This window comes from Ipomoea triloba, chromosome 13 (genome assembly GCF_003576645.1).
Source record: "Ipomoea triloba cultivar NCNSP0323 chromosome 13, ASM357664v1".
In the NCBI taxonomy this organism is placed as follows: domain Eukaryota; kingdom Viridiplantae; phylum Streptophyta; class Magnoliopsida; order Solanales; family Convolvulaceae; genus Ipomoea; species Ipomoea triloba.
In genome coordinates this window covers 29,072,770-29,095,266 of record NC_044928.1, presented here as the reverse complement: position 1 = coordinate 29,095,266, position 22,497 = coordinate 29,072,770, and the positions used below count along the sequence as shown (strand labels likewise).

At 39.6% G+C, this 22,497-nt stretch overlaps 5 protein-coding genes across 12 annotated transcripts; 3 read left to right on the top strand and 2 right to left on the bottom strand.

Annotated features, from left to right (window-relative positions):
* Nucleotides 1-512: 512 nt before the first annotated feature.
* LOC116003100 (pentatricopeptide repeat-containing protein At5g19020, mitochondrial) lies at nucleotides 513-2,974 on the top strand. Its single transcript, XM_031243273.1, has 2 exons — nucleotides 513-561; nucleotides 654-2,974. Exon 2 carries the CDS (start codon nucleotides 699-701, stop codon nucleotides 2,805-2,807), a length of 2,109 nt encoding a protein of 702 aa, XP_031099133.1. The 5' UTR covers nucleotides 513-561; nucleotides 654-698; the 3' UTR covers nucleotides 2,808-2,974.
* A 390-nt stretch (nucleotides 2,975-3,364) lies between these two features.
* On the bottom strand, nucleotides 3,365-6,583 carry LOC116003101 (BTB/POZ and MATH domain-containing protein 2-like). Its single transcript, XM_031243274.1, has 5 exons — nucleotides 5,939-6,583; nucleotides 4,739-5,087; nucleotides 4,129-4,405; nucleotides 3,810-3,979; nucleotides 3,365-3,716 (listed from the first exon to the last, which is right to left on the bottom strand). The coding sequence occupies exons 1-5, from the start codon at nucleotides 6,379-6,381 to the stop codon at nucleotides 3,702-3,704; spliced, it is 1,254 nt and encodes a 417-aa protein (XP_031099134.1). The 5' UTR covers nucleotides 6,382-6,583; the 3' UTR covers nucleotides 3,365-3,701.
* Nucleotides 6,584-7,534: 951 nt separating this feature from the next.
* On the top strand, nucleotides 7,535-9,862 carry LOC116000969 (guanylate kinase 2, chloroplastic/mitochondrial). Of its 2 annotated transcripts, XR_004094196.1 has the most exons (3): nucleotides 7,535-8,706; nucleotides 8,896-8,956; nucleotides 9,561-9,862. XR_004094196.1 is itself a non-coding variant. In XM_031240848.1 (2 exons), exon 1 carries the CDS (start codon nucleotides 7,770-7,772, stop codon nucleotides 8,673-8,675), a length of 906 nt encoding a protein of 301 aa, XP_031096708.1. In that variant the 5' UTR covers nucleotides 7,535-7,769; the 3' UTR covers nucleotides 8,676-8,706; nucleotides 8,789-8,908. The 2 variants fall into 2 exon arrangements, 1 of the variants encoding a protein (XP_031096708.1); XM_031240848.1 differs by lacking the exon at nucleotides 9,561-9,862 and having other exon boundaries at nucleotides 8,789-8,908.
* A 2,365-nt stretch (nucleotides 9,863-12,227) lies between these two features.
* Nucleotides 12,228-16,999, top strand: LOC116002160. 2 transcript variants are annotated; one of them, XM_031242219.1, is made up of 5 exons: nucleotides 12,228-12,757; nucleotides 13,569-14,020; nucleotides 14,554-15,692; nucleotides 16,438-16,558; nucleotides 16,589-16,999. In XM_031242219.1, the coding sequence occupies exons 1-5, from the start codon at nucleotides 12,261-12,263 to the stop codon at nucleotides 16,867-16,869; spliced, it is 2,490 nt and encodes an 829-aa protein (XP_031098079.1). In that variant the 5' UTR covers nucleotides 12,228-12,260; the 3' UTR covers nucleotides 16,870-16,999. The 2 variants fall into 2 exon arrangements, with proteins under 2 accessions (XP_031098079.1, XP_031098078.1); XM_031242218.1 differs by having other exon boundaries at nucleotides 16,438-16,999.
* Nucleotides 17,000-17,359: 360 nt separating this feature from the next.
* Nucleotides 17,360-22,495, bottom strand: LOC116002163. Of its 6 annotated transcripts, none has more exons than XM_031242224.1 (13): nucleotides 22,221-22,495; nucleotides 21,355-21,488; nucleotides 20,826-20,929; nucleotides 20,168-20,294; nucleotides 20,004-20,098; nucleotides 19,703-19,826; nucleotides 19,414-19,494; nucleotides 19,026-19,124; nucleotides 18,737-18,886; nucleotides 18,576-18,630; nucleotides 18,401-18,465; nucleotides 18,012-18,185; nucleotides 17,360-17,914 (listed from the first exon to the last, which is right to left on the bottom strand). In XM_031242224.1, the coding sequence occupies exons 2-13, from the start codon at nucleotides 21,460-21,462 to the stop codon at nucleotides 17,471-17,473; spliced, it is 1,626 nt and encodes a 541-aa protein (XP_031098084.1). In that variant the 5' UTR covers nucleotides 21,463-21,488; nucleotides 22,221-22,495; the 3' UTR covers nucleotides 17,360-17,470. The 6 variants fall into 6 exon arrangements, with proteins under 6 accessions (XP_031098084.1, XP_031098083.1, XP_031098088.1 ...); XM_031242223.1 differs by having other exon boundaries at nucleotides 21,355-21,436; nucleotides 22,221-22,494; XM_031242228.1 differs by lacking the exon at nucleotides 20,826-20,929.
* Nucleotides 22,496-22,497: the final 2 nt, after the last annotated feature.

Genomic DNA, 22,497 nt, shown 5'->3' with positions numbered 1-22,497 from the left:
CATAATTGATCTGTTTAAATTGAAAACTAACTAAAGTTGTGTCGATTTAAACTAAGAATGTCAATAGGCGTCTTGCGATGAAGAATTTACCATTGATGCGACACTATTCAAACCGAGAATGCCAATAGGCGTCTTGTGGCGAAGAATCTACAACAGATGCGACGAAAGTGAACCCAAAAATAGAGAGTTTTCTCTTCATTTTGTTTGGTTCATTCTTTGACTGCTCTGCTCCCCCCAAGCAAAAAAAGAGACTTGTTCTTGCTGCCGGTTGGGTTTACCATGAAAAACATGTCCCAGCATAGCCTTTCCAGCAAGAACATCCACAATAGATCCAGTGCGCTTAACAAGATCTCCTTCCTTAATAGCAGTATAGATTCCAGCGAGGAGCTATGAAAATTTTCCTCGCGGATGGGGAAGAAATAGAGAGCGTCCTCCCGAATAAACCTCCACTTTTCTTTTTTGAAAACAATAAACCTCACATTGTAATTCTAGCGGGTAAAAAATCAACTCGCCTGGTAGGGAGGCCTCAAACAGATACTATAGTGTAACAGAGTGTCAGTGGTAAGAAAAAAAAAAAAAGTTAGCAAATATTACAATTTACAATTCATACCATCGCGAACTGTGAATTGATCAAATATCTTCATTCCCTCCAGAAATTAATCAAACTTGTAGCAGAAAGCATCTGATGATTTGGTGTGATGATCATCGGTTTGACACCCAAATCGCGCCTTCGCCTTCGTCATCTTCCTCGTATACTGTTACTCTCACCCAAATGTCTCTCATCCTCACCACTACCCCTTCAGAACCCACCGCACCAACACCTCCACTTCTCCTTCAGAGCCCCAACAAGTTCCAGACCGCGAAAGCCCGATTACGAGTTCTCCCTGGTTTCTGCTCTGAAATCATGTTCGGCTCTCTCATCCATCCCCCAAGGCCGGCAGCTCCACTGCCTTGTCTTGAAATCTGGGCTGGATTCCAATATTTTCATTTTGAACAGTTTAATGAGCTTCTATGCAAAATGTGAACTGATTAGGGATGCGATGAAGATATTTGATTCGTTCCCATGGTTAGACCCCGTTTCGTGTAATATTATGATGTCTGGGTATGCCAAACTGGGACGTGTGGAGGATGCGTGTGAGGTGTTTGATAAAATGCCTGGCAGGAATTGTGTGTCGTATACTACTATCATCATGGTTTTGGTTCAGAAGGGATCTTTTAGCAAGGCGATTCACGTTTTTAGGGAGATGAGATGTCTGGGAATGGTTCCCAATGAGGTGGCTCTGGGGAGCATGATCTCGGCTTCTTTGCATTGTGGTGGAGTTCAGAGTGGAAGAATGCTTCATGGATTGGTTTTAAAGCTTGGTCTTCATGGGTTTGTTCACATTTCTACTAATTTGCTACATGTGTATTGCGTCAGTGGTTGTGTGAGGGATGCTAGTGTGCTGTTTAATGAGATGCCTGAAAGGAATGTCGTTTCTTGGAATGTGATGTTAAATGGATATGCAAAGGCTAAGCTTGTGCATTTACTAAGGGAGCTTTTCGAGAAGATGGTTGATAGAGATGTGGTTTCTTGGGGCACTGTAATTGATGGTTATATTCAAGTAGGAAGGTTAAGCGAAGCTTTGGTATTGTATTGCCAAATGCTCCGTACTGGACTGAAACCTAATGATATTATGATTGTAGACTTGATTTCTGCTTGTTCACGAGCAATGGCGATTTTGGAAGGTAAACAGTTTCATGGTGTAGCATTGAGGATGGGGTTTGATAGCCATGACTTTATACAGGCAACAATAATTCATCTTTATGCTGCTTGTGGGGAAACTGATCTTGCTCGTATCCAGTTTGAAGTAGGTAGCAAGGAACATCCTGCGTGTTGGAATGCTCTCATTGCAGGGCTAATTAGAAACGGGAAAGTTGATGAGGGTCGGTCTTTATTCGATCAGATGCCTGAACGAGATGTTTTCTCGTGGAGTTCAATGATATCTGGTTATTCACAAACCGAGCAGCCTAGTTTGGCACTTGAGCTCTTTCATGAAATGGTGGAGAGTGGGATTAAACCGAATGAAGTCACAATGGTCAGTGTTTTCTCTGCAATTGCTACTTTGGGGACATTCAAAGAAGGTAGATGGGCTCACGAGTATATACTCAAGAACTCCATTCCTGTAAATGACAATTTGAGTGCTGCTATAATCGATATGTATGCTAAATGTGGCAGCATCAGCACCGCCTTAGATCTGTTCAATCAAATCCGTGAGAGGGCAACCGATGTCTCGCCTTGGAATGCCATTATATGTGGGTTGGCCATGCACGGTCACGCTGAATTGTCCCTCGACATTTTCTCCGATATGGAGAGACGCAACATAAAACCCAACTCAATCACATTCATCGGAGTCCTGAGTGCCTGCTGCCATGCCGGTTTGGTGGAAGTAGGCGAAAAACACTTCAAGAGGATGAAGGAATTCTACACCATAGAACCAAGCATCAAGCATTATGGTTGCATGGTGGATCTTTTGGGCAGAGCAGGAAGATTGTATGAAGCCGAAACCCTAATACAAAGCATGCCCATGGAGGCTGATGCTGTAATATGGGGCACGCTTTTAGCAGCAAGTAAAACGCACGGCAACACAGAGGTCGGAAAGAGGGCTGCAGAGAACTTGGCAAGAGTGGAACCATCCCATGGTCCAAGTAGAGTGTTGCTGTGTAATATTTATGCAGATGCAGGAAAGTGGGAAGATGCATTCCTAGTCAGGCAAGAAATGCAAACCCAGAGACTGACAAGAGCAACAGCTTATAGTGGAGTTGTATGATTTCTTGACTTTGTAATTCCACTGAAACTTTGCACACTACATTTGAGAATGAAAAACATCCTAACCCCTCTTGCCACTTCCTGCAAGTAACACGAAAGTTGTTGCAAAGAGACGGTTGAGAGACGAATAGCTGTGTTTGATTGGTTAGCCTCAAAGTATAATGTTAAGAATTTGAAGTTACTGTCCGCATGGATAGCTCAACTGGTCATAGGGGTGAAGTTTGGGAGAAGAGACCAAGGATCGAGTCTCACCCGATGATGCTTAGAATTTGAAATTACTCCAGTGCCCGTACTGTTGAGAATTTGGATGATCCTTCGTAAAGGCTAAGGATTGTCTCTAATTCCTGGTAATAACATTGTTTAGTTATGATAAATTATTTAAGAAATTTGTTTGCTGAGGTTTTCCAATGTCTTTTTTACATACATTGTAGTGATTGTACATTTGTACTTCATATTGGAAGAATTCTTCCAACAACATTCTATTCACAAGACTTGAACTCGAAAAATCTTTCATTCAAACACGAGCTATTTTTATATCTCAACTCGAAACAACAAAAAAATTTCCAAGATTGGCAGCTACATTTACTCAATGGTGCACACAACATATTGTGAAGTAAACCAATTGATTTTTGGTCACTTCCCGTAGCATTCATGTTATGAAACTGAATTTGTGTCAATATAACATAAACGACAAACAAAATCCTTCCATTAGTACATTATATTGCACTTTCTTTTTCATCATTTTTGTATTCTGCAAGAGCCGTGGGGCAAATGATGGAAATTATGAGATTCCAACTCAAAGGCAATTGCTTTCCTCTTTTTTTTTCCTGGCACCGAGTAGTCAAGATCACAGATTGAGTCAGCTGTAACCGAATGATGTCGCTGCAACAGATTTCTATGACGCCTGTAACTGTAAACATAACAAGAAAGAAGACGACATCAGAAGTGTAAAATCTCATAATTTTATGCGGTCAGAATGTAGATGGAGATGTCAGTTTTATACCCTCTGCTTTACTCTTCTTCCATGCACATCACCGCCATCAAGTGTGATTCCACCCCGCTCAATGGTTGCCCCTGGTGGTGGACCTACCTTAGCCACGTAATTAAGCAGCTCGGTGATGACAGTAGGGCAGCTCTCCTTTAAGTGCTCAAATCCTTCTGTCTCCATCACAGCTGGGAATTGAAGACAGCAAATCACGTTATCAAAAGAAATACAATTTAGAAGGCGTACCAATATGAATCCAGTAAAGACAAAAAGAGGAGAACAATTATGTTGGATAGGATGATAACAAGTATGGTATTCATGAAATATAAGAGTTCACCTTTCAAATTTTCAGTTGATGCAATGAATTTCAGACAAGCGGATTTCAGTTGGACACATTGATGCTGATCAGCTAAAGCTAAGGTCGTGGCAACTGTATTGATGGATACACCCTCCGTAAGTTTAGCCTCACATAGCACTTTCAGCCTCTCAAGTCCATATCGGTCCGCTGCAGCAAGCAAATGCTGAGCCATCAGTGTGGCTGCCCCCGTCGTTTCAAGACCCACAAACTCTTGTAAATCAGGAAGCACATCCCAATATATATAGTGGAGCAATGCCTGCAAAAGACCAAATGAGATAAATGAATTAGATTGCAAGACTCTATTCTGAAACTAAATATAGAGACATTTATAAAATGGTAAAAACACATTAGAGCATGAATATTTGGTACCATGAAAGGGATATGTGCCAGATAATTAATGGATGATCACTCAATGAAAACATGTGTGAGCATTATTGCGGGTAAATAAATTCTTAATGATACAAATAAGCACATTTGGTTATTTACAGCAACGATAAACACAATACAAGCATACACCAAAACAGAAGACTAAACATCCTAAATTTTCAGCCAAATAGGTCAATAGAAAACTAAGATAAGATTTTATAACCTTAAAAACCGGAGCTTGCACTTCTTCAACTATAATATATTGTGTGTCCTCTTCCTTCAGCGGACCAAAGAGCTGGGCCCTGAACACAGGCGAACGTGCAGCAAGCACCAACTTGTGGGCGGCAAAGGTATCTCCTTCAACCTCAAACTTGATATCACTCCCCTCCCCACTCTCTAGGAGCTGGCCAAACTGCATTCCGATGTTAGATGGTGGCACTGGTATGGAGTAAACCTTCGGCGTTTCTGTGTACGTTCTAACAACACCAACTGTGCATTTGATCAAGATACAATCATCTTTGAGGTAGGATGATGTTTCAAACACTGGTCTTCTGAAAAAGCGTTTGTAGCCCCTGCAGGAGACAACAATTCAATAAAAGATTATTCAGTCGGAACTGCTTATATAGGGTAACCCCATCCAAGTTGGTAAGACTATTGCATTGATAACAGCAAATTATTGTGTGGACCATAACAAAAAGTACATTTTTAATATACTAAAAATACATTATTCGTCTACTGAATGTACATTATACAAAATAATGTACTTTTTTACTCAAATAATGTACTTTCCCTGAATACAATGTACATTATTTATATACTAAAAGTACATTATTTGTGTACTGAATGTACATTATTTGATAATATGGTCCACACAGCTATGTGAACCATGATCCACACAATAATGATTGATTGATAAGTGATAACCACAATGTTACAAGTCCGCTAACCGTTATTAGGCTTAATGGTGTGAAGGGTCCGCTATGAGTGGCTTAAAGTCCTATGCCAGCTAGGTTCATAGGTTCACAAGACGGGACTAACCAGGTGTACATACTAGGGTAGTGGCTTCGAGTTTCCCTCATCGCCAAAATGGGCGGATTATATAGGGCAACCCCAACCAAGTTGGTAAGACGGTGCATTGATAACTACAATGTTACAAGTCCATTATTAGGCTTCATGGTTTGAAGGGTCAGCTATGAGTAACCTGGCTTGTTTACCTCCTTGAAAACCCGTGCCAGCTAGGTTCACAAGACGGGATTTACCAAGTGCACATACTCAGATAGTGGCTTCGAGATTTCCCAAAAAAAGGTATGATTATATATGCAGAAAGCAGATCAAATGCAAAAAATGGTTCTTCATTCTTCTAGGTTGCACATAAAGGAACATGAAAACAGCAAAAGCAAAAGAAGAATCCAGAGGTTATTACCACATACTACCGCGATACTTGAGTGTGTAAGGCCCAGTCTCCAAGACCCGTCCGAAATGGGTATGGACCTTATGCCTTTCATTCCCGCTCTGATCCAACAACGTCAATTCGAACAGCGCCCGGACGTCGGTGGCATCGCTCGCCAGCGCAATGAAGAGCGATATATAGGACGCGTTATCCTCCGTGCTCTTCCCGTCCGGGTAAAAATAGATCGCCCAATCATACCCTCCCACCGTGAACGTTTCAGACGCGACGTATTTCCCAATTCCCATCCCCTTCGACAACGAATACCCCTTGATCTTGAAATCGTGGGACCCGTTGATCGTCTCTGTCCGGCACGTGGAGGTGGTGGTGGCGACGGTGGTGGTGGATTGCGAATTCGAGGACGACGAGGCCTCGGGCTGTTGTTGTTGGTGCTCCGATTGGACCCGGAAAGTATCCATTGGGGAGGTAAGATGGAAGTTTAGCGAGCTGGACAGATTGGAATTGAATTGAATCGAATCGAATCGGATTGGAGAAAAGCTAGGGTTTTGAGAATTGGGAAATTGGGGGATGATGACTGGTCGTATTTTTTTGCAGACGGACCGACGATGAAGAAGAGCGAGAGAGAGAGAAGTCAAAAAGTGAGAAATGAAATAACGTTCTTGGAAACTGCACTTATCACCTCTCTGCTTTGCATTTTCCTTTCCTAATTTTGCTGCTTTTTTTCCACGTTTTCCACGTGCTGTTTTTATACTGCACAATTTTTTTTAATGTTGCTTTTAACTAACGGATACTTCGTATGTTGTTTTAACAAACATTTCTAAGCTCAAAGATGGTAACATTTTTACTATGCTTGGTTTAGCGTTCGTCTTGGGGCTAAAAAGGTAAAAATTTTCTCCCGAAACCACATCACTATAATAGAGATTACGAATGAGTTAAATTGTAATGATTCAATTGCTCCTTAGATCTTAGGTGAGTTAGTCTTAATTTTTCAATTTTAAAATTGGACTTGTGGTTTGGCCCGACCTCTTCCCTGACCCATTCTAAAGTTTCATTTTTGTATTTTTACAGTAATTTTAATGTTCTTTAGATTGATGAATAATAATGAACGGAACATGATGTTAGATAGTAAAGTTTCATTTGGCTTTACTTTACTATTTAGATTGAATAACAAATGAGCTTGTTTGCCTTTATGATGGTCTTGTTTAAGTATTTGAGCTGCATAGAAAACTTTTTTTTAGTCATTTATGTTACATGATTTATATAGCTAAACAAGGTCACATTTCAGTATATTTAGAATATAAAGCATAATTTTCACACTTGAAGGTATTGTGTCAACCAAACCATTCAACAGGTTATCGCATGTCCTTGTTGATCTGTCACATTTTAGGTTAATCAAACGTTTAACCAATTAACTATCAAGATCATTTATATTTTAACTAGATAATCATGATTTCACTCACACCGAGAGAGAAATTCATCGGGAGAATACTATTCTTAAAATTTCCAAAAAAAAAAAAAAAAAAGAGAAGCAAAAGAAAAAAAACTAAGCCCAATCCATTTAACTATCACCTTGATACGACCCGAACCCGACACAAAAGCCCAATCCCTCGAAAGATGAAGAACATCAGCTCCGATAAACCATACAGCTAAGCTAACTCCAATAAATTTCTCAAATCATCGTCGAAATTTGAAACTAGTCCCCGTTCCAACATACGATTCTGAGGGATTTGTAGTAATTTTCCGGCAATTTTTCGCGGTTGCTTTGTAATTTTCCTCCAATACGTTCTTCAAATCCCTACATCCCCTAAAAACCAAATCCCCAATTTGTCACCCTCTGCAAATCTCGATGCTATATCGAAGGCTCTGCACATTGTTAGCAACTTCTAACCACAACCCATTTCTCCTCCACCGGAATCTCACAAACCCTTTTGCCATTTTCGAGCGGAACCCGAAGTCGCTGTCCGTACCGAAGCAGCGGTTTCAGCCGCCAAGTCCGGCGACCCACCGCCACATTTCGTACACCTCCCGAATGAGTTACGCCAGACGGTCAGAAGCGGTGCCTATTCCTTCCCCCGATACTGCCAACAAGGCCGAGGTGATTCGCGCCCTTGAGGCCGCTTTAGGGTCGCCGTTTAGTTCCGACCCGTTAGCCCCAAACCCTAACCCTTTAATCGTGGTGATCAGTGGGCCCAGTGGGGTTGGAAAAGATGCAGTGATTAAACGCTTGCGAGAAGTTAAAGAAAACATTCATTTTGTTGTCACGGCCACTAGCCGTGAAAAGCGGGCCGGTGAGGAAGATGGGAAAGATTACTATTTTGTGAGCAAAGAGGAATTTGTGTCAATGATTGAAAGGAATGAGCTTTTGGAGTATGCATTGGTGTATGGGGATTATAAGGGTATCCCGAAACAGCAAATTAGGGATTACATGGCTAAAGGGTGTGACATTGTATTGAGAGTGGATATTCAAGGGGCTGCAACTCTGAGGAAGATCCTCGGGAATGCTGCGGTGTTTGTGTTCTTGGTAGCCGAGAGCGAGGAGGCGCTCGTTAAGAGGTTGATAGATAGGAAGACGGAGACGAGGGAGACTTTGCTTGTGAGAATTGCCACGGCTCGGGAGGAGGTGAGGCATATGAAGAGCTTCGATTATGTTGTTGTGAACCGAGAAGGGGAGTTGGAGAGTTCGGTTAAGTTGGTCGAGACCATCATTGATGCCGAGAAGGCCCGAGTGGCACAAAGGAATGCCACGATCTAGTGATTGCTCGATTTTGTTGTTTAGTTATTTGGTTAGTAAAATCTCGGTTTCCTATGGGTTATCTATGATTTCATTGCTTGTTCTCTTAACAAATGTTTTGGTTTTTATTGAAGGTATCATTGGTGGAGCTTATAGTTCATAAATCTTTTGGTTATTTGGTTAGTAAAATCTATGATTTCATTGCTTGTTCTCATAACAAATGTTTTGGTTTCTATTGAAGGTATCATTGGTGGAGCTTATAGTTCATACATTTTCATTGAATCATTTGCACCGGATTGCTGGTATGTTTTGAACTTCCAGACTTGTGTTCTTGTTAAATTTGTTGATCAAAACACTGATATGAAAGATTAAGAAAATGGTGGAACCTATCCATATCAAACACATTGTTTATATACACAAATGTTGTCCTTACCCTTCTTGCATCATCCAAAAAAACCATACAAGCAATGTTTTAGTCTTTTAGATATGCCAACTTATTAGCTTCGATGTATTCTCTCCACACCATGGGAGCAACCATAGTCAAGTTGGTTAGGCTATTGACCTGATAATAACCATTACAAGTTCGACTCATGATCAGCCTATTGACCTGATAATAGCCATAAGGTTACAAGTTCGACTCATGATCAGCCTATTGACCTGATAATAACCATAAGGTTACAAGTTTGACTCATGATCAACCTATTGACCTTCTTGGTTTGACCTGGTTAGCTATGGGCAACCTAAGTTCGTTTACTTCTTTGTGGTCCTTTACTAGTTAGGGTCACAAGGCGGGATTTACCAGTACACACCCTCCTGTAGTGGTTGTGGGCTACTGCTCTAGTTTTTATAGTCGATTCACATCACTCCCGTCATACATTTCTCACAATGTCTTTCTTCATCTGTTAGGGCTCTGAACACGGGTGGGTTATCGTTATCTTCATGCATTCGAAGATACAGAATCCCGACTTTAGAAGCAGCAGCAAAGAATCTTTGCCTAACTACATGAATGCACAGATGACAGCCTTGGCAAGTTGAGTTCTAAAGACAAAGAATGCTTAACTTGTATCCACTTTTTTATTTGCATTTGAAGGTAAAGATTATGTATAGTTTTGTATTTGACAATATCCCAGCATGTTAATGTCCAGATCATTCATTCCTTGCTTATTCCTGCAAAATATTAATTAGCCCATTCAATGTTTATTATTGCAGCCATTCTTCTTCAAAGATATCTTTATGGTCTAACCTTTGTTTATTAGAAGACAAGCAATGGTATATATATGCATATATGTCATGTATATTATATGCATATTATTCCCAAGTCATATGGTATAACCTGTCATCAGTTATAAAAATACAATATGCAAAATCAAGTCTCTACGTCCAAGTTTCAATTGCTTATGGATATGACATCTTTATATTATATGATTGATTCTCAATATAAGAATAAAGTAATTGTTTATAAAGGGTGTCACCTGATTCCCGTGTACGAGAATTATGTTTTATCTATTTGATTGAGAGATTACATTTTTTAGACTTTAAATAAGTTCATAATAAAATTTTTTATAGACCATAGTCCATACAACTATGTGGAGTGTTACCTTCAATACCCAAATAGGCTTTCAAACTTTAATTAAAAAGTCAATTAGGTTTCTAAACTTTTTAAAAGAGAAATTAAACCCATTAACATTTTATGTTGGTGCAATGAAGCCCAAAAATTGGTTGATAACCTGCTACTGCATATCACTTGGGCTCCAACTATCCTCCGGCCGACACCATTTTTGATAAAAAAGTAATCGATGACCGGTCATGAGGAACATGAATATAATTTGTTTCGGTGTACAATCATAGTTGATTGGTCGAAAAACTTAAGGTCAAGAATATATTTTTCACCTAAAATGAATTCCATTAATAAATAAGTCACTTCTAGCGATGATGAGATTAATCTAAATCTTACCAAATCTCAATTAATTGTATAGATGAGTTCAAACTTCAAAGTTGTAATCTCATGCTTAAAAGAGCATTATACATTTGATGAGTTCAAGTCCCTACTATTATTATGTCATATAAAAAACATATTCAATTCGTACACTCAAAAGTAATTAGAAAAATGGGGTGATTTGGAGACTCTTCCTGTAACCCATTCCTGCAAGCCATGCATATATTGCCTAACTTACACATTAACTAATTAAACCATTTAAGACTTCATTATAGTAATAGAATGGGATTCGATTCTTACCACAAAAATTAAAATTATGGACTTTGGATGAGTTTTTGGTGCGTAAAAGTCTATAGTTTTGAGTTGAGTTTCGAAACTAACTATATTGACTCAATTTACTTTTTCATAAGTCTTGGAGTCAGGTTCATGGAGTTCAAGATATAATCTGACGAAGCCAAAAGTTTAAAATTATCAAAAAATAATACGTAGTAATAATTAAACCACTTGCCCCTTCACTTATGGAAGATGAATTCTATTCTTAAACAGTGGATTATGTCAGGACTTGTTCAATTAATGGTCTAATCAACATGAACTTCAGAAAAGATTGGATTATTGTACAAGATAACCCTACTTGATAATAAAGTAGATAATTATATTTCTCCAAGTCACTCTGCCCTATCAACTTTAACCTAATTTGACCCGAAGTTCCAGACATAATCAATTGATCGACTAATTCAAAGTGATGAGTTATGAGTCACGTTTCACCCACAGTCAGCACGTGCAAGGAAAGTATGAAATTAACTTTGTTGCGAGCATCAATCTACCTCTTCCACTAAGATTTCAAGATCGGGTCAGGTAAGTGTCCTTAAAAATAACCGGCTTTATTTACATCTTGCATTAAAATTTCAATACCAAAAGTACGGATGTCTTAGACTCTAATCGACAAAGAACACAAGAAAGTAAGTCTAAGTTATTCATAGTTGATTAGTTTAAACCAAAAAGACAAACAAGTCGGGAATCTACAGAACATAAATAAGTGGCCAACAGAACAAAAAAATTTCCTCGTACCATTGGAAGGCAGGCAAATTTGAAGGTTGAAGTAACATAGCATAATGTCACAAGCATAGAGTCCGGTGCAGCACACAACGCTTGTGCAACATTTAGGGACCCCTCATACCCCGCAAACCAACCTACCCTCATACGTACCATTGTAACAATAGTTTCCGATTAGTTGTGTCATTCGAATCGCATCTGTCCCCTTCATTGTCAAGTCCTAGACCAGCGACTGGCTTTCAAACTTAATCGGGTCGACGTGCCTAACTCGGTCAGATCTAACATGTAAGACATAACGTTCTTAATGCTATTGTGGGTAAAGTAAGCTAATCAATTGACCCGTTCATTCATTGGGTCTAACATGGTCAGAATAATCCGCGACAATAAGCCTATAAACTTGCTGGGAAAAACATGACAGAAAGAGACGCAACTTCAACGTTTCTGTTCCGCTTCATCTACGTGCTCTCTAAGCTCATTCTTTCTCTCTCTCTCTCTATATATATATGTATGCATATATATATATATATATATATATATATATATAGATTACCAGAACCCATTCTCTCCATAGCTACAAGCTTCATAAAACCCAAAGTTCCAACCTTTTTGCTTCAACAATGGATAGAGAGCCGTGGACGGAAACTTACGGCGACGTTCGCCTCCAGATATCGTCGGAGCTGAGCACGGCGGCGACGGGCGGCGATCCCACCATGTTCGCGCCGCAAAGCAGCGAAATGACGACGAAGAACAGCAGCACGGAGAATTCGGTTTCCGCGAAATCCGCGGCGGCTGTTAGGGCGCCGGAAAAGAAGCTGACGCTCTTCGCTCTGCGGCTGGCGGTGCTGGAGAAGGCGGCGACGGGGCTCGGAACCCTAAGCTTCATATGGGCGACGGTGGTTCTTCTCGGCGGCTTCGCCATCGCTTTGGAGAGAACGGATTTCTGGTTCATCACCGTCATTCTCCTCATCGAAGGCGCCCGGATTTTCAGCCGGAGTCGTGAGCTCGAATGGCAACATCAGGCCACCTGGTCTCTTACAGACGTTGGAATCCATAGCTTTCGCGCCATAAAATCTAGCTCCCACTTTGTTGCCAGAGCTGTGAAGGTGATTTGCAGGTATCCATATACACATGTTTATATATTTTTTTTTTTTTCAAATTTGTACATAATTAGTGTTTATAGACACATAAATTCGTAATTCAAGACATATAAATTTATAATATAAGACACAATTATTAATTTGTTCCAGATATAGTATTTCATAATAGATAATGGATCACATGAGTATTAGCAAAATGACAATTTTAGTCCACATATTTAAATTCTGCCAATTTTTGTTCACGACTATTGTTTTAATGCCAATTTTCATTCACGACTATTATTTTAGTGTCAAAATTTATCACGCAAGTCACTCCTCATTTTAAGACATGTTGAAATCTAAAAATTTTAAGGGTATTTTTGTCATTTTCAATATTTCTCATCCTCATCCTACCTTAATTTGAGGGGGAGAATTGCAAATTGTAACCGATCTTAGAACTTAAATCACTTTATTGCTGCTTAAATTGTGATGTTAATTTGAAAAGGACAAAAATAATTTTAATAATTTCATATTTCAGCATACATGATAAATTTTGACACTAAAACAATAGTTGTGGACTAAAATTAGTACTAAAATAATAGTCGTGAATGAAAACTGGTAGGAATTAAACATATAGACTAAAACTGTCATTTTACTAATAATTGTGGAACTAAAATTGGTATTTGCTGAATGAAAATTTAAGTAGTAGTCCATTCTTTTTTTTTTTTTGGGGGGGGAGGGGGCTATCGGGCCAATCAGAGAATCGATCTGATTAGCCTTATAATTTTTCAGTCTTTATCGGATTAATTAATTGGTTTCTAGCTATGATTCACATCCTTTTTTTTGCAGGCCTATTTCTGCAGTGAAAAAGGCCAGTCAGCACGGCGGTGGGGAGATTAGTGGTAATTCATCGCCGCCGCCGCGTCAGCGGCGGCGACACTGGCATCATAGGAAGACGCTACCCACCAGAACATGGACAAGTTCAGAAGTTCCCTTATTTCCATACGCTAAATGGATGTTTACCCCAAGAAACATGGGCAAGATTCTCCACTGGCTCCAAATTGCATCTGCCACAACATGTTTAGTCCTCTCCCTGATGAAGCTGATCAGACAGGACTATGGAGTAGTGGGGGAAGAAGACACAGACAAGAAAAACAGAAAATCAGCTCTCAACATCTTCTATTCTCTGGCATTAGCAGAGGCCTTGTTGTTCTTGTTAGAGAAAGCTTACTGGGAATGGAAAGTTTTCTTCAAGAATCTCCTCGAGGAGGTGAACCAAGAGTGTGAATTGGGACCTGCAGGTAGGGCCTGTTAACGAACCGAACATAAACGAACAGAGGTTTTGAAGTGTTCGTGTTCGTTTGTTAAGGTTTTTGAAAATTCTGGTTTGTTAAGTGTTTATTAGTGTTTGTTAATGTTTGCAAACATGTTCACGAACATGTTAGTTAACAAACATGTTGGTTTATGTTCATGAGCAGGTTTGTGAACACTTAATAACCAAACACTTGCACATGTTCATGATCACAATTCGTTCATGAACAAAAAATAATGTACGTTCACGAATAATAACCAAACAAACAACACAACTACAAAACTAACGAACACTAAACGAGCTTGTCCATGAACATTAATAAATGAACACAAACGAGCTTGTTCACGAGCTCTTAACAAACGAACCTACAACTGTTCAGACTCTGTTTGTCTCTGTTTGTTTATGAACCGAGCTCTAAAATTTGTTCATTTATGTTCATTTACCCTAATAAATGAACACAAACACGAGTAGTTTACCGAAAGTTTTATTCACTAACACCCTTACACCCCTACCTACCTGCAGGCATGGTTTCAGTGAAGAGATTCTTCTATGATGCCTATTCAAAGTGTGTGTATGGGAGCATATTTGATGGGATAAAAATGGACATGGTTTCATTTGCTATGGAGCTCTTGGCCTCAAACTCCCCAGATGAGCAGCTCTCTGGGGCTTTAATCCTCAGGAAATTCGCGACGAGCCCCCGGTTTTCTGCTGACACTTTGCAGAAGATTGGGACTAATATAGCAGTGATGGAGAGGCTAGTGGAGATGCTGAACTGGAAGAATGATGAAGATGAAGAAATCAGGGTTTCTGCAGCTGAGATCCTCTCAAAACTTGCTGGGAAAAAGCAGAATGCTCTCAGGGTTGCAGGGATTCCAGGGGCCATGGAGTCCATATCTTCACTCCTGCAAATCAGCAGGGATTTTGGGGGTGCCTGTGATGAAATCAGTGAAAAAAGGATAATCTTTGACAGTGAGAGCTATGGGTTTTGGACATTCAACCATTTGGGGCTGCTAATTCTCAAGAAACTTGCTAGGGATCATGACAATTGTGGCAAGATTGGGAACACCAGAGGCCTTCTGCCCAAAATCATAGACTTCACCCAAGCAGGAGAGAGGCTTCTGAGAGACAAAACCACAACCCCCACCCAAATTCTCACCCTAAAGAGATCCCTGCAGCTTGTGAAGATGCTGGCAAGCACAACGGGCGCCACGGGGAAAGAACTGAGGAGAGAAATCTCAGAAGTTGTGTTCTCCATCAGCAATATCAGGGATGTTTTGAGGTATGGGGAAATCCACCCATCTCTGCAGTGTCTGGGGATTGAAATTCTCAAGAGTTTGGCTCTGGAGGAGGAGGCAACTGAGAGAATTGGGGGCACTGGAGGGGTTCTGAAGGAGCTGTTTGGCATCTTCTTCAAGGAGGGGTTGCAGAAGGATCAGAGGCATGTGAGAATTGCAGCAGGAGAAGCTCTGGGAATGTTGGCTCTTGAGAGCAAGAACAATTGCCACAGGATTTTGAGGTTGAAGGTGACTGGGAAACTTGTTGCAGCTTTGCAGGATCCAGTTCTTGGGATAAATGCTGCAAGGATTTTGAGGAACTTGTGTGTTTATAGTGGGCCTGACAGCTTTGAACATCTTGGGAGCTTGACTGCTGCTGGACCAACTGTAAGTTCATCATGCATTGCACTTCACATACATACATACATTCTCCATAGCTTTTTGGCAGGGTTTTCGCACTTTTGGTCCCACGATTATGGTTCAGATTCGATCATCGATCTTCAAAATTTATAAGTTTAGTCCATGAGTCTCAATTTAGTAGCGCACTTTTGGTCCTTCCAATGACCTCACAAAATTCTAGTAGGGTTGCATTCTTTGATTTATGGAAAGTTCATAACCCCTACCCGAATGTGTGCATTGGGTGAAGCCCGCCTTGTGATCCTAGCCGGCAAAAGACCACGAGGAGGTAAACTAACCTAGGTTGTCCATAGCTGACTAGCTCAAACTAAAAAGGTCAATATAAACAGCTCACACAAAGAGTCAAATTTGGAACCTTATGGTTATTATGTCAATGTCCGGCTAGGGTTGCCCGTAATATGGTCTCATTCTTGACCATTATACAAAGGTAAAATTATCTTTACAATAACTTTTTCCCCCAAACCCGAGCTTAAAACCAAGTGAAAAACTCTTTTCCCTAATTTCTTCCCTCATTCTTTCCCCGTATAATGGTCAAGAATCTAGACTCCGATAAAAGTTTTGCCCGAGAGGTCATTGGAAGAATAAAAAATGCTACTAAATTGAAAGTTGTGAGGACCAAATCTGAAGTGATAAGCTGCGATAGTCGTGCGACCAAAAGTGCGAAAAACTCCTCTATATGCATAAATAACTAACTTCAAGAATTTCACCATTGCAGATCCTCAAAGCAATCATGTCAGAGCAGAACAAAATGCAGGAGGTGATGCTAGGGCTAGCAGCCCATGTGTTCAGGTTTGTGACACCTGAGGAATCAAGCATCATGTTTGGGAGATCCAAGGTTCAAGAATCTGAGCTAGCTGAGAAGCTAGTTCAGATTCTTGGGAGGCACCAATACCCATCAATCAAGGTCCCAAGAATCAGAAGATTTGCCATAGAGCTAGCAATCTGGATGATGAGAGACAAGACAACAAACACTGAGGTTTTCAGGAGCCTGGGAATGGAACATCAACTGGAGTGCATCACAGAGACCACATCAGAGCTTGAGAGCTTCAATGTTTTCTCTGGGACAGTGGGCATCAATCGACACGGGGCGACGATCCACTCACTGGTTGAAACTGCTCTGAAATTGCTGAAAGATGATCAGTCTTGACAGCAAAGATATAGAAAATGCAATCAATGTTCATGTAAAGAAAAGTACTGCTAGAGTTTATGCCATTCTTTTTGTGTAAGATCAAATAAAGAATGTAAACAATTGTTTGGAATGAATTCATGTTTTCCCACTTGTTCAGATAAACACTTCAAAATGGAACATTCGCCTAATAGTACTGATGTTGTCAATCGTTATATCGTGGACCAGGGTCCACAGTAGGTCAAATTTGACTTCATAAGGTACAGAATTCATGTTCATAATGCACAGAATTCAGTGTCATCCTTCATGTGGGTGGGGTGGGGGCTATAGCATAAAACCAAATATAGTCAATTTTACAATATACAACAAATGATTGTGTGCCACCATCCAAAAAAAAAAAAAAAAAAAATCCCTTCTAACAAAANAAAAAAAAAAAAAAAAAAATCCCTTCTAACAAAAATCTTAGTCCCCATACATGATTCACATTTCACAGACACCCCCAAAACACTTCTTTCTCCATCTCTCTCAACTCTAAATAATGCATACTCTCTCAGGGTTAAACCTTTGTAAACTATACAATACCAATCAGCTTTAACAATAGCCTTTACCCCACTCACAATCATCATCTATTTCTGAAGAAGTTAAGATCCCAACGGCGCAACAAACCGTTCATTATGTTGGTTGTCGGGTTCTTTATGACTGTCACCGTGACTTTCGTGTGATCAACCAAATCTAAGCTAGCTGAACTCAGGTTGTCAACAGAAACGTTGCTGTCAGCAGACGCCCCGCTGTTTTCTGATTCGTTTGCTGATGGAATCAAATTAGGAGGTCCGGCAGACGTTTTGTTAGTATCAGCAACCTGAAGTTCGGGTGCTGAACCGTGCCCATTGGTGACTATTGGTGTCGTTGCAGACTCGTTTGAGGGCACGGGCTGTTCTGTAGCAGAACCTTGGGAATCGTGATCCGAGAGTGATTCCGGTTGTTTGGTGCTCGATGAAAGCTCCTCAGCACGAGAAGGTCTCGTTTCCAAGTCCTTCAATGACTCCTTCACCGCTTCCATGATCATCTGAGAGTTTTTGGCTAGAAGACGTTAAAAGGGCCAAAAGACGGGCAAAAATAGCCCTAAGAATGGCGTGCAGAAGAAAAGTAGAATATGTACACACCTTATTCTCGTCCTCCATACTTTCCGAAAAATCTGTCAAGTTATCGAGCGAGTATTCCACGTACTCATCGTCATCTATCGACGCAAGCACGCCTGGACCGCAGGGATCGCCATTCGAGAGTTCAAAGCTGATCAGGTTTGAAGACGACGGGGCGGGATAAGCTACAACACCTTGCTGCAAAACACGAGTTTGTTCAATAGAACAGCACAAACGCCTATTTGCCAAGCGGGAATGCTAGTAATCAACTTTTATTAAACAAATCAACACAATTATAAACCACCAACAAATTTTCTTGCAACTAAACTTCTAGAATTAGCATAACATAATAAACGCTAAAATCCCCTCTAACATTTGTTCTAGCACAACGTCTCAGTAGCTAAAGACGATACCTGTGTAGAACTTATAGATCTTTGGGCATGAATTTGCTTACTAGTATCTTTGGTGCTACTTAACGCTGCACGTGAAATTAATCAAAAACCAAGAAACTCGACTTAAAATAAACCATACACGACTAAAACAGCCCAAAAAATGGGGATCGGAGAACAGATAAGAATTAGACGGTACCTATCGGGGAAGTTAAAAGATCGTCTGAATATTTCACTTCATGAACACTACACACCTACGGGTCGTATAGTTAAATGTAATTAATAGGTCAGAATAAGTAGCAGTTTCCCTGTAGTCAAACACTCGAACTAATAACGATAAGCATTCTATAAGTGAATTACCTTGCCAAAATAATCCGGTGGTATGTCAAAAAACGTATCATCATCGGGAGGTTGTAAGACATTGTTGAAAAATATACTTATGGAATCGAAGTAAAACTGGGGACGCTGAGAGTTGTGATCACCGTCAAATTTGATAATATTTTTCTCCCCCTGCCGGGATTACCATTAAGGCATCACTACAAAGCGGATAAAATACGCAATTTGTGCCCAATGCTGGGAACAGTGAAAACAAGAAAAAAAAAAATTACTGTTACTATTAAGCACACAAGTAGGCATAATCAAGTTTTACCATATAAGCATCGAATATGCGATCAGAGTGATGTGGCTGGATAAAATCGTCATCCACAGCGTGACCCAGCAACAAAGGTACAAAGCAACGCCTTGCAACCTACACAAACCGAAGTGATGGAATCATGCTACTTAAAATGAATGAATCGAACCCACGTAAAGATCACATATGCAGATAAATGAACGAATCTTATTTTGCAGCCAGCTTAAAAGTCGAGATTTTTCTCTTGAGGAAATGCCAATCAAGTTCATCCCAAAAGTTCGGTTATTATATGAATACAATTACTTGTTCCAGTTAATAGAGATATCGTAGCTCCGAGAAAATTCCCTCACATTTTCGGGTAATTACACAAAATAATAACTCAAGAAGACATTTTACGTAAAGGTACCTTGATTGTATCCAACTCCATTATGTCAAATTTTGCCTTCTTAAGAACTGATCTCCGCATGAATTGGATTGCGAACTTGAGCTAGAAGTAAGAAAAGCAAACAAGTTAAAGAAACATCAAACAAATCCCCACCGGGTAAACGAGGGAAGAATGTGAAAAAAAAAAAAAAAAAGGAACATATTTTTAAGCCATAAAGAAGAGAAAAATAATATATTAACCCATGGAGACAGCGGGGGAATAGTTGACTCTCAGTGCATCACATTTAGAATTTACAAACGGAGCAGCTTACAGTGAACTTGGGAAGCCGTATTGCATTAGTGCCCGCAACTTCCATCATCAAATCAACCAGGTTCGAGAAGGGGCTGTCCAAAACTATTCCCGCAATAGAAGGATCCTGAGCTCCATACAGCAGGCTGCAAAACGAAGCGCCTAAAATTAGTCACTTTAATTTTATCAACACCTGCACGAGCAACGAGCAGCAGGACTTAGATTTATGCATATAAGACCAAAAAAAAAAACACACACACACACATACAAGTCCCGCACTCAACAAGAATTTCAAGGAAGTACAGACACGAGAGTTATTATACCTAGTAACAGCACCCATAGATCGACCCCACAAGCCAATCGAAGATATATTTCCATCCCGCCTTAAGTATTCAACGACAGATTTAAGATCATCCTTCTGCAGAACAAATCAACTGCAAGGTGAATATTCCAACAAAAAAGTCAAACAAGTTCCTTAGCTACTTACTTCATTCCATCCCAAAGTAACATGTTCTCCCCCGGACAATCCAGATCCAGAGAAATCTAGGGCAAAAACGGTAATGTTTGATGGCAATAGTATTATAGCAGCTTCACTGGCATCAGCTCTAGAACCACTGGGAAAGGATCATAACAAAGAAATAGTTAGTATCTGTTTGAACAAGAAATAATGGCAAGAAAACAAAGAAAACAAGATTTACATGGTTCAGCAATGTGCCTACGTCCATGGGAGCAATATGCAACTCTAAACATGTAAATGTACAAAATTACCCCTGTACCGTCCCCGACCCACTCCACATTACGTGACTAAAGATGAAAAACATAACACGGATCGGTGTTGGACCTCACTCCAATCCGATCCGTTCCGTCCAACACCTATCATCCTCCAGTACATATAAGACATATGAGACATACACAATAGTATCTAAACTACATGGAAAATTTTACACATTTAACTACGGATAGAAGGGATAGGAGGAAGTTCTTAAAGTATATTCCTACATTCTATAGGGTAACCCATGAATAACCTCCCAATCTAATAATTTGAATAGAGAACGATGTCTGCTTCGAGGTTTGTGCTTAACCATCGTTCTCCAATGACTTCTAGTAAAAAATCAATCACGTTTTGATTCCAAAGGCTCACAAACCTGTTTCCATGACAGTATATTACACAAGGCAGTGCCTTTCCTTCAGGACTGATGATTGGCATGTAATGGCTACATTTAAGAACATCGCCTCGAATGTTTTTAAGCTGCAGAATGTTGATAGCATTTCAATCATATGCTGATAACAAAAATTCGAAAACCCATGCTTCATATGGCCCTTATTCAGATATAAAAGGATATAGCAATGGTTTGTCACTAGATTTGTCAATATTTATCTAAAGAAAAGTAGAAAAAACAAAATAAATTAATACTCCGTATTTAAATAAAAATTTCACTAGATTTGTCAAGATAATGATACATGCACTGTCCCATTTTACAACTATGCAATCGAATAATAAACATAATAAATTTCAGGTAAAAGATAGACAGTGTTACGAGCGAAACTTTCAAAACAATAAATATGGAGACGCAAAGTGGAGTTAAGGGAGGCATCATAAGACATAAAAGATTATAATAATAACCTTTCAACTGATAATAGAAGAGTCATGCATTCAAACGTATCAAGCTGTACCTCCAAATCCTTTCGTTGGTACCACTTTCCTTTAAGCATGAATTCTTCATCTAGTAAATCATCTTTGGGGTCATATTCAGCTCTGAAGTCCAGCAGAGGTAAACTCATTAATACCAAATTCTTCGGAATATATACTGAAAATAAGTCATCAATACCCAAAGCAAGTCTTCAAATAAACTCCTTCAGTTCAAACATAATTCGTGCGTGAAAATGCATTCGGTATACTTGATGAAGCAATATTAAGAAATCCTAAAATAATCCCTTTATACATGTTACTTTACGCATCTAGCACAACAACCCCAATCTCTTACAAATTGATTAAAAAATAATAAATTTAAAATTAAAAAAAAAAATTGAACTACAGAAAACAGCAAAAGCAAAATATGGGCTTATTTTAGGGAAATATGAAATATCTAGATTATTAGATGCACATCAGAAAATTAAACTTCAAATCTACTGAAATTAGATAATCAGTAAACATAACAATGGAGTCCTTCACAGCAAGCTTTAAGATCAGTAGCCATCTCTTCATCTCCAAAGACACAAGTGAAGTTCAGCAAGCCATTATTGTACACTGAACTTCAAAATTCAGCTCCAGAAAGCAGCAAATCAAAGCTACACCCTATATTCCTATACTTAGGTTCAAACTTCAAAAAGATATCTTGGCTAAAAAAACACAAAAACCCTCAACAGTCAACAGTACCCCTAAATGGGTAGCCATTCATCATTCACCATAAACTTTAGGAACAGATTAAACAAGCCCACATAAAGATTCACACTATGACAAAAAGATTCAAACTTTAACACCACAAATACATATATATACATGCACAAGTAGCATAATTTCTGGATAGTGTTCCTTCTACCTGGGTGGTCTTATAATGTTGTTGACAAGATGCTCCATAAAGATTCAAATTTGACCCGAGATTTTCTCCCTTCTCCTCTGCCTACTTATGGGTGCTGTGTGGTACAGTGCAGAGAGAGATGAAGAGAGAAGAGCACTATGGGTGATGGGGCCTGTGATTGATTCGAAGAAGAATTGAAGAAGAAGAAGAAAATAAAAAAGTGGAGGTTCTATGAGTGTTCACCCCATTTGAGCTTTCTTTTTTATTAGCGTCTGAACCAAATCAAAAAAAAAAAATT